Below are 11,017 nucleotides of genomic sequence, written 5' to 3'. Positions count from 1 at the left end.
AGGTTTCCTCCTGCTGCCATGGCCAGACCCTGGCAGGATTTGTGCCCGGGGCGCTGCGCGCAGCCGGCGAGAGGCGCAGGCAGGGTTTGTAACGCACTGCAGTGGAGCAGAGCCGATGCGGCTGGCTCAGCCTCCTCTCTGCCATCCCTGGTTGGTTCATTAGCATCCAACTGTTCAAAGGGATGGAAATTAAATTATATTTAGGTCAGAAATGTATTTTAAGCAAAAATACCTATTGTATTTCAAGCATCTTGTTCAGAGACTCTCTGTCTGCCGCTTCCAGGATGGCTGCAGAAGTACTCACTGTCCTTAATATGCTTTTTAATGATACAGCAGGCGATTCCAAAATCTGATTTTTGTTTAAATATAAATTAGGTTCATTCTCTCTCTCAATCTAATTAATGCTGGTAAATAAGAAACCACCCTCTGGCAGCTCATTTAGGTATCCCAAACAGGCGAAAGCCCAGATGTCCCTTGATAATTCTGAGAGAAAATAGCTCTAACATAGAGAGATGGAGTTGTAGTCCTGGACAGCCCAGCACTCTGCTCTCTGCTAGGAGGGGGCAGGCAGGCAGGCAGGCAGCTTTCCAGGAGCACCAGCAGCCAGACATTTCTCCCCACGCCTTGGGCTGCCGCTCCTTTTAGGCAGCAGCCCCTCCGTGACTCCCTGTGCAATCACATCTTAAACAGCTTCAAGTGCCTGGCTACACCTCCCATCAAGACTGCATGAGTGATGATCTCCTTGGACTTTATAAATATTGATCATTGTTCTGGAAGCAGCTCAGCTGACAGAAGTTCTTCAGCCCCAGCTCCTGCGCTCCCAGAGAAGAGGCTATGTTGACTCACAGTCAATACACTTTAAACTGGAGTGTATCATGATGCTTAGGGATCCCTGGCTGTCCATGCTTAGATCAATACTCCAAAACCTCCTGTGAACCAGCTAGGGACACAGTTACCTTGCCCAGGGCTTCCAGTAGCAATACTAGTACTGGAGTAGCCCAGACTGATTTTTTGCAGCACTGTGTGACACTTCCTTCCTCCACAGGACTGAACCCACAGCTTCATTAGTTTACCTTGACACACACCAGAGCAGAGGAACGGGGCTGCTGCTGCCTCTCCTCCACAACTCACTCAGGAGAGCACACTGGACAGCCTGCTGACTTCCCCTACTGCTGACATTGCCTTCCACCTGCTCATAAAATTTCCATTGCCATGAAGGCTTTGTCTTGCATTTGATTCCTGAGACAATTTTCTCTCCTCCTAAGGGGCAAGAGAAACTGCTGGAGAGACACAAGCACAGCTGGCTGCTCCTTGCCCCAGGCCCTGCCAAACTTCTCTGCAGCAGGCCTGGTGCTGCAGGCATCACAGACAGGGATCCTTAGATGTGCCAGGGAGGTGATGCTATTTTTCTGCCGTTCCTCCAGGGGATCTTCAAATCCCAAGGCTCTCACAGAGCAAGTCTGTCTAACCTGAGTCTGTTTGAAAGAAGCAGCAACATAGGAAAAGAGAAGCTGGATGGAAGAAGCCGATTTTTGGAAGCTTAGTGGAAAAGATTAAAACAACCCTGTTTCCCAGCATTGACAGTGATCTTCCCCTCCACCAGCAGCTTCGCTGATCTGCTCTGGCCTGCTCTGTGCTGGGCCAGGGAGGGCATCATTCTACTGCCATTTCCCTGACCTGTGATGAGCAAGGACAGAGGCAGCTCTCACCAGGCTGGCAGAGGCATCCGATGCCCCTGACTTTTGGGGAGAGGAGTATAAGCAGCTCCAGAAATGCATTTTTCTTTCTAGGCTAAGCTGCAGTGCCCTGGCCTCAAGAGCACTCATCAGATGAAGTGCGCTTCAGGCTGAAAGCAGACAGAGAAACTGGTCTGCATGGGGATAGACAGGACGTTCACCCAGGAAGGCTTCAGCACTCGAACACACTCATGGTGTTATTGGGTTAGCGCTAATGCAGCACATGTGGTCCAGCAGCCAGAGGAAATGGCTGGGGCCTTCCTCAGAAATTGATGGCTTTATCTTTGCATTAGCACCCACCTCCTGGCAGCGGCTGGCTTGGCTTGGCTTGCAGCAGTGGCCCTTCTTCCTCTTCTGGGATGCACATAGGGCCCTGCTTCAACTGCAGGAAAAAGAGGAAAAAAAGGCACTATACAATTGTACATTCAAGTGGTGCTTGTTGTAAAAGGGCAGTAGCAGCCCACAGTTGTCCTTTGAGAACAGCTGGAACAGAGCAGCCATCCTTTCCGAGAGTCAGAAGCTGTTAAGAGGGGGCAGGAAACAAGGATGACATCTGCTCACCTACCCTGACCTTGCCAGTCCTCCTGAGGGGCTGCCTGTGGTGGATGGGAGACAGAAGGCAAGCCTCACCAACCACCTCGGGTGCAGGATACGCGTTGCTGAATGACCAAAATTACAACTGCTGTACAAACCACAATCAAATGTGTTAAGTAAAACCACTGCTTTATAGACAATTATGCTGGATATAGATACAGTATCAGTGCTTTTATAGCAAAACACTCTCCTTAAGCTTTAGAAACCTACAGTTTGATTTTGTAGACTAAAAGCTCAGTATAAACTACTGGTGAGACACAAGCATGAGCAGTTGCGCTGTATTCAGGATTAGTTCTCAGTTTCTGTCTCTGGCCCCTTGTAAACCTACCTGCTTTTCTCCACTTGTAATCTTGAATTCAACCAGATTACAAATCTAGGAAGAATTGGTGCAGCACTTTTTTAATGTTAGCTGATCACTGAATCTGACTTACCAGCTCTGTGACTTGATATCTAGAAGCTTGATACCAGATCCTGGAAGTCTGTCTACACAAGAGTACCACTTTAACTAGCAAGACGATGTCAGTGAGACATCCCTCCATCAGCCTCTGCTTCCCTCAAGGAAGAAGGAAAGGAATGGAAGCGGTGATCAGAAAGGGCCTCCCACAGCACCAGTCTAAAGAAATGTCCTTTCTCGAAGTGCAGGAGGCCCCAGGAGGCATTCAAGGAAGCTCTGGTGAGGAGAAAAAATGGGCAGCTGAGATATAAAACATGGGATTTCAGATAGTCCTTCCTTCAGAGGAGAGGCTCAAATAGTTTTGTTTTCTTGAACTGAGTAAATCAAAATGATATACAGACATTTCCAACTAGGCAAACGACAAACTGGATGACAAAAATGGAAAGAAGTTTATTTATTTCTCTTTAAAATGACTTAAAAGCAAAATTAAAACATTACATTAAAAATAAAAAAAGATGGGGTTCAAAATACCAAGAATTTGAAAATAAAACCACAAAGAAGGCATTACAATGTTAGCAGAACATAGAAAGCATAATTAGTATAAAACAGATTTATAGTCAGCAAATATAGAACAGCAAATTCATGCTGCCCACAGAAATAGAACACCACATAATACTGCCCCTACCCTCTCAAACACAAAATTCTTTTACCATTTTATTTTATTGTATGTAGTACTTGATAGGAAAACACAACAATTTTATAAAACAACAGTTTCAATTGACAGAGAAAAGAATTAAAAATATGATATTGCTCTGTAGGCACTGATAAACGTTTATCTATGGTAAAAGAGTGTGCCAAAGCAGAATTCAAAAATTGCATAATTCCTCTTAAAATGATACAGCCCTGGTGTGACTGCCAATCAAAACTAGCTATGCTATTTCTCTGGCATGGCCTGACTGCAGCCCTGCCCACTAGGAACCGTCAGCAACACTGGAGTTTGGACAGGGCTAGACAGGAGTGACAGGCAGAAATACTGGAAAATTAAGGTATCTCCTAGTAAGTCAGAGCGCTCAGATCCATGGAGGACTTTCGTTACACTGACAAAGAGTTGACTGCATGTGCTTGCCAAGGCTTCCACTCTGTGTGTTTCGAGTTACACTTGACCTTGAGGTGCTGAGACAGAGCAAACAGGAGCAGGAAAAAGGTGCCGCCCACTCTGGTGGCCAGTGGCTGCTGGCAGGAGGTCAGCTGCAAGCCCTGCCCAGGCTTGCTGTCAGTAGACGAGTGCTTCCCCCTCCTCTCACTGAGCACAGGCAACTGTAACATTACTTACACCCTCCTTTGCAGAGCGCTCCCATTAAACCATGGAGCACTTATGTCCTCTGAGGGCAGAGATGTGGATTTCACTAGGATAAGCAACAAAAATCAACTCTATGCAATCAGGGGGAGGCTGCTGCTGGGGCCTTGGAGAAGGGTAAAGCAGTGCCTGTGCAGTACACCCTTGAAGCAGATTTTCACCTTGCAAACATCCTCATTTCTGAGGCTTGTCCTCCCCCACCTTTTTTGGCACATGCAGCCTCCCTGCTCCCCCTCTCCAGTGGCCAAGATGCCTGAGATCAGCAGTCCTGAGCCCCAGTGTCCCTGCACACAGGGGAGGAAAGACGTACTCCATCTTCTGTTTTACTAGGGAGTCTCTGGACTAAAAAAAAACAAACAACTTTATAAAAAATGCCATGGCAGGAAGCAGTTAATCAAACATATCCTCAAACATGCGTCGCCCCATGGCTATGTAAACCTCTTTTTCTTCTGGTGTCATCTGGGCCACCAGCTCAGGGCGCTGGCTCACTTGGCTGTATGAGTGTGGACGCCCAGCCACTGTGACAGTGGGGTCTTCTGCCACTACCTCAAACTCTTCATCCTCCTCCTCATCCTCCAGCCCGTATGTGGTGGTGGCCACGGTAGGAGGGCGGGGAGGGGATTCCTCCTCCGACTCGCTTGTCTCGCTCTCAGAGTCACTAGCGTTGACACCAGAGAGAGGAGCGGCACCTCCAACAGTGACTGTTGAAGCAGAAGGTGTCTTCTTCTCGTGGATGAGCAGGGCACGCATCACCTCCTCGTTATCATCCAGAGCTACCCGGCCCTCCTCACGCTCCTGGAAGGTATCCAGATCCCGGCCCCCTGCAAAAAGACACAAGGTAGTGATTGTTTCCTCACCGAGATCGGCGTGACGGCCCTGAAAGCATTCTGGACTCTTATTAATTACTGCCACCAAGCAGACTTGGCCAAGTCACATCCTTTCTCTATGCCATCTCCTCCTCTCCCTTAGAAGACAGAGATAGTTTCTCTCATAACAGCAGCGCAAGTATTGACATTTCCTTGGAGCTAGAAGGCATGGAGTCACTGCAGAACCCAGCTGGGAGCCTCAGTCAGGAGCACATTACAAGAGAAGACAACAAATGGATGATGGGCTCAACTCAGGCACCATCCCTCAGCTGCACTGATGCACATTCCCCACTTTGGAGCTGACCTAAATCTGGGCTTCCAGATACTCCAGAGACTATTCACCCAATGATGACACTACTCATTAGAGATATAGATACCAAATTTATTCCCCCTTATGATTGTCAGAGATACAGCAAGTATCTCAGTGCTGTTTCACAGGTGAACAGGCACAGGCTGTTTCCTTTTTGCCCCTTTGTTGTTGTATGACCACAGCCTGGAGGACTTGCGGTGATGATGTAGACCATGGGGTGTTGCTGGCACAGACCATAATCACAGAACCAAAACCAGGCCCTGCCCTGTCAAGCTCCCCATTTATAAGGGTTAAGACAGAGAAGCACATAAATCTAGGCAGACAGGGGGTATGCAGAAACCATGTGTTATAAAACAACATTTAAATTAGCCATGTCTGGTAAGCTCATAGGTGCAACCTTCCAGGAAATAAGGGGAAAAGCTCATTACTGGAACATGGTGGTAGCGAGTGGGATCTATCTTGGGAAGCAGATGCAGCTTCCAGCCTGCAGCCAAGCTGCACAGTGCAGCATGGAAGGCTGCATTAACATAGCTCCTGCTCTCCAAACTGAAACGCAGCCCAGTCAGTCTCTCTGCCTCCCTACCTGGACCTCTGATTTTCAGAGGCCTGCAGTCTCCCAGCTGACAGACACGGCCTTTGCTCCTCCCTCAGTAAGTCTGGCTGTGCAATAGCTGGGAGGGTTTGGCATCACTTGGGTAGACAGGGTGTTTGTGTTTCACAGATTCAAAAGGTAAAATTCTGTTAAAAAAGTGGTATTCTGCAGAAAAGTTCTCCTAATCCTACATTTTATGAGAGGACTGAGTCCATGCAGCAGCAATAAACCTACAGGCAGTATGGAAAATAAATAAATAGATAAAAATGCAGAGAACCTTATGTAAAAACAAGGCCTAAAAAGTAGGACAGACTCCCCATGGTAAACTTTCTGTAAACCTAAAAATGCTTCCTCTGGAGATGAAGTGACAGCATTCCACCTTCATACATGATTGCCACTTGCCTGCTTCTCCAAGACCCGGACCTTCATGGTTTATAGAACCACATCCAGGCAGTTGGCACCCAATGCCTTTCCCCCAGGGTCAAAAATGTACTGGCTACTTTTTTCAACTTGAAATTAAAAAAATCTTGCGAAACAGGTGAACTGAGGAAGTAAGTTCTGCATTTAGCACTAAAAGCCAGGGGAGTTTGTGCTCACTTCTTTCCTGTGGTAAAATAAAGGCCAAAAGGCCCATCTCTATCTTCACCAGACTCATATTTTCATTGTAAATGAAGCTGTAGTAACGGGTGATGGCTGCAAATACTATTATTAATGCACTGGCAAAATTCTTGAAAGAAAGGAAGAATGAAGGTGTTGTGTTGGCAGCCTTGTGCTCACCTTGCCTGTGACCATAGAGTGTAAGAGACTATTGGAGACCATCTCTGAGATAATATTGTAGCTCATCACATTGAGAGCTATGAAGCAACTACAGCCTGGGGTAGCTTCACCAAGGCTGACTTGATGGCTCAGGAGTGGGGCTGCCTCTTGCTTGTGAGAACTGCTCCTGCCACACTCAAGCAGTGAATCTTTTCTGTCTACAGTCCCAAGTTTCCTCCTCCTCTATTTGTGTCATCCAACAGCTATAAAAATGTGTCAGAGAAACAATTTCAGACTATTTCCACTAGCCCTCTCCTTACATCTGCAGTAGTTGTGGAGGTTAAGTAGTGATGCTGTTGTGCTAGAAGGAAATATACTCCCCCTCCATGTCCTTCAGTGACATCTGAGAAATATTTATGCTGTATACACCAAAAGTCATCTCAAGGAGGCAATTTAAAGATACAGGTGACTTCCTTGTCTAGCAGAAAAACAGGGTGAGAACTCACCATGGCTGGTGAGTAACAACAACATCTGCTAAACTGCAGGAGGAGCTTGCTTCAATCACCTTCACTTTGTTTAATCTATCTGGAAAACGTTTTGGGATCTGTATGCTTTACATGCAAACAAGATCATTAAGTACCTTCTGACCATTATTTCACATCCATTTTCTTCACTTCTGCTACACCTACATTCTCTACTCCTCTCCTGAGCAGTGCTCTGGCTCTGGGGTCTCATGCTCACACACATGGCTTCCTTTTGCCATCTTCTCTTTCTAGGGCATCAACAGTTTCAGTCTATAACCCTCAAACAACTTGGAAAATTGCACCTACTGATTTACTCTTGTACAAATCATAAATGGTCGCTATTTCCTGTTTTTAGTCTGTAAGCTTAAATAACACACTTGCCAAGGCAGAATGTTTCTACTATTTGTTACAAGATCTTGTCCATGGTCTATGGACAACCTGAGCCCAACATGAATGAAAATGCAAGCAGAGATACCAAGAAACAAACAGAAAGCAATACTCATCTGCCATAGTGACAAACCTTCCCCTACTGTTCTTTTAGCAGCTTCATTTCTGACATGTTCTTCATATAAAACATGTTTTGAAAAACAAATGGCAAGAAGAAGGCTGGAAGCACATAAACCCTGCTGGTAGATTTGGCAGGCTTCAGAGTAACTGACTGTTAATGTCATTTTTCAGTAGTGACCTAGTAAGAGGGCAGCTCTCTAGATGAAACTGGAAGACCTTCATCTAGAAGCAATAAACTTCCAAGGTGGAAGACATAACAAATAATTAACATTTTAGAAACCTACAAACACTTCTGTGGACAACTCTACAGCTTTACTGACCTAGATTTCACGTCTCTGTGCACACAGGTGCTTTGCACAGCAGAGGGGAGCAGACAAAATCTGGAGTGTAGGGAGTGGCAGCTGTACACACACAAGGGGACACATTTCTGACAGCACTCTGAGCATCAGATCAGCAGAGCAGAACTTCTGCTCTGTGAATTTCCTTACCGTCTTTGATTTCATCAGGATCATAAGCCCCCTGCACGGTGCTCTCCCGTAGCCAAATTGGTCTCTCTCTGGCTGGCTTCCCTTCAGTTGCAGACCGGTTAAGATCCTCCTGGTCCTCCATGCTGATGACAACGTTCTGCGTATACAAGTCCTCATATGATGGTCCTTTTGTAGTCCATGCTTCCCGGTGGTGTCCACCTGCAATGCCAGCTGCTGCCCCTGAACCGGTACCAGCTGCACGCTCCTTGCTACAGAAAAGTCAGAGAGATAAACACAGCACTCAGAACAAGCCCTTCCTTGGCCAGCATTGCAACACTTCAACTATGATTATGTCTCTCATAGAATCACAGAACTGTCATGGTTGGAAAGGACATTTGAGATCACTGAGTCCAACCATCAACACAAAAAACCCAACAAAACAAAAACCAAACCAACACAAACAACCACACACACTCCACCATAAAACACACAAATGCCACATCTACATGTTTCTTGAATACCTCCAGGGATAGTGACTCCACCAGCTCCCTGGGCTGCCTGTTCCAGTGCCTGATTTCAGGAGAGAAATTCCTCCTAATATCCAATCTAAACCTCCCCTGTCACAACTTCAGGTCATTTCCGCTGGTCCTACCATAATTTACTTGGGAGAAGAGGCCAACACCCACCTCCCTACAACCTCCTTTCAGGTAGCTGTAGAGGGCAATGAGGTCTCCCCTCAGCCTCCTCCAAACTAAACAATCCCAGTTCCCTCAGCTGCTCCTCATAAGACTTACTCTCTAGACCCTTCACCAGCTTGGTTGCCCTTCTCTGGACCTGCTCCAGCACCTCAATGTCCTTCTTGTAGTGAGGGGCCCAGAACTGAACACAGTACTCGAGGTGTGGCCTCACCAGTGCTGGGTACAGGGGCACGATCACTTCCCTACTCCTGCTTGGCCACACTATTCCTGATGCAGGCCAGGATGCTATTGGCCCTCTTGGTCACCTGGGCACACTGCTGGCTCATGTTAAGCAGGCTGTCAACCAAAACCCTAAATCCTTTTCTGCTGGGAAGCTTTCCAGCCATTCTTCCCCAGATCTGTAGCGTTGCCTGGGGTTGTGACCAACATGCAGGACTTGGCACTTCACCTTGTTGAAGCCCCTATGATTGGCCTCAGCCCATTGATCCAGCCTGTTCAGGTCCCTCTGTAGAGCCTTCCTACCCTCAAGCAGACCAACACTCCCACTTAACCTGGTGTCATCTGCAAACTTACTGAGAGTACACTCAATCCCCTCATCCACATAATTGATAAAGATATTGAAGAAGACTGGTTCCAAAACTGAGCCCTGAGGGACACCACTGGTCACCAGTCACCAACTAGATTTGACCCCATTTACCACAGCTCTCTGGGCCCAGCCATCCAGCCAGTTTTTTACCCAGTGAAGAGTACAAATGTCTATGTCATGATTTGCCAGCTTCTCCAGGAGAATGCTGTGGGAGGCAGTGTCAAAAGCCTTGCCAAAGTCCAGGTAGACAACATCCACAGCTTTCCCTTGTTCTGGAGGTAATCTCTAAGCACATGGAAGGTTGTCAGGAGTAGCTAGCATGGATTTACCAAGGGGAAATAACACTTGACTACTCTGATAGCCTTTTACAATGTTGTAACTGAATGGGTAGATGCAGGGAGAGCAGTGGATGTAGGCTACCTTGACCTTAGCAAGGCTTGTGACACTGTCTCACATAGCATCCTTGTGAGCAAGCTCAGGAAGTGTGGGGTAGAAGAATGGACAACGAGATGGATTAAGAATCCTCAGTACTCTAGGGTGGATCCCATCCAGTCCCATAGACCTGTGAGTGTCTAGGTGCAGAAGCAGATTGTTAACTACTTCGTCCTGGATTATGGGGGGGTTGTTCTGCTCTCCCTCCTCATCTTCTGGCTCAGGAGGTTGAATACCCTGGGAGAAGCTGGTCTGACTATTAAAGATGGAGGCAAAGAAGGCAATAAGTATAATGATGTGTGCTGAAACCTTGCATTCTCCTTTCTAAGACATGATGCCAAGAACTTCCACACCAGCTTGCTGATTTGGGGAACCTAAGGATCTCTAATGGGAAATCCTACATGAGGTCTCAGCAACTTCCACAGAAGACACTGGAAAGAAGAGGAAGCACTAAACCTGCTGATGCACTCACCTAAAAACACATGAAATTCCAGAATACGACCAAAGGAGTCAAACAATAATCTGACATTTGGAAAAGCCTCTTTTTGGCCTTCCCACAGCAACCATATACTGCATTAAAAAAACCACAAAAGTTTAAGCAAGTCTGATCATAGCCCCAGAGACCCAGCATGCTCAGATCTGCGAGCTCATGAAGGAGTTAACTCATCACCAAAAACACATTTCAAACCTTTGCTTGAATTGTGAGTGACAATGCGCATGGTTAGTCATGTCTCCTGTGTTACACAGGAGATCTGTACTATCCACAGACAAAGCCTTGGGAGGACTGGGGAATCCAGGCAGAAGAGGAAGGCACCTTCAACCCAGAGGACTAGGCAAAGAGCTTTGTGTGGTGATTGTATGTGGGAGGAGGCAAGACAGAACTGTCTTCATCGTGGAAAAGTTGCAGAAAGAAAGGTGATAACAGATGAGAAGGGTCTGGCAGTCAAAGCTTGGCCCTTCTTTTTTTTCTGAGAGGAGTTCCAACCAGCACATTTTTCTCCAATTCCTTTCTAGCTCAGGAGACTGATGAAGAAAATGCAACATTGCTGCTTGGATCTGATGGAAAGAGGACATCAGGTGGAGTATTTTCTGCAAAGTGATGCCAATAAGCCTAAAATACACTCTCTGGCCTGTGCTGCTACACATGCATTCACCAGGGAAAGCAGCTCAATGGAAACTCACTGCTCTCTAGGTAGGG

At 46.7% G+C, this 11,017-nt stretch overlaps 1 protein-coding gene across 1 annotated transcript in view; it reads right to left on the bottom strand.

Annotated features, from left to right (window-relative positions):
- Positions 1-4,471: 4,471 nt before the first annotated feature.
- The window catches only part of GTF2E1 (general transcription factor IIE, polypeptide 1, alpha 56kDa), a 43,795-nt gene continuing 37,249 nt past the window's right edge, over positions 4,472-11,017 (bottom strand). Inside the window, exons 3-4 of the mRNA XM_009996431.1 lie at positions 8,125-8,372; positions 4,472-4,902 (exon numbers count right to left, since the gene is read on the bottom strand). Of these exons, the coding sequence (XP_009994733.1) occupies positions 4,472-4,902; positions 8,125-8,372 (679 nt within the window). The remainder of the gene's footprint in view (positions 4,903-8,124; positions 8,373-11,017) is intronic.

This window comes from Chaetura pelagica, unplaced genomic scaffold (assembly GCF_000747805.2).
Source record: "Chaetura pelagica isolate M959 unplaced genomic scaffold, ChaPel_1.0 scaffold490, whole genome shotgun sequence".
Lineage (NCBI taxonomy): Eukaryota > Metazoa > Chordata > Aves > Apodiformes > Apodidae > Chaetura > Chaetura pelagica.
Note: the sequence above shows the minus strand (reverse complement) of the source record. Positions and strands in the feature narration are given on the sequence as shown.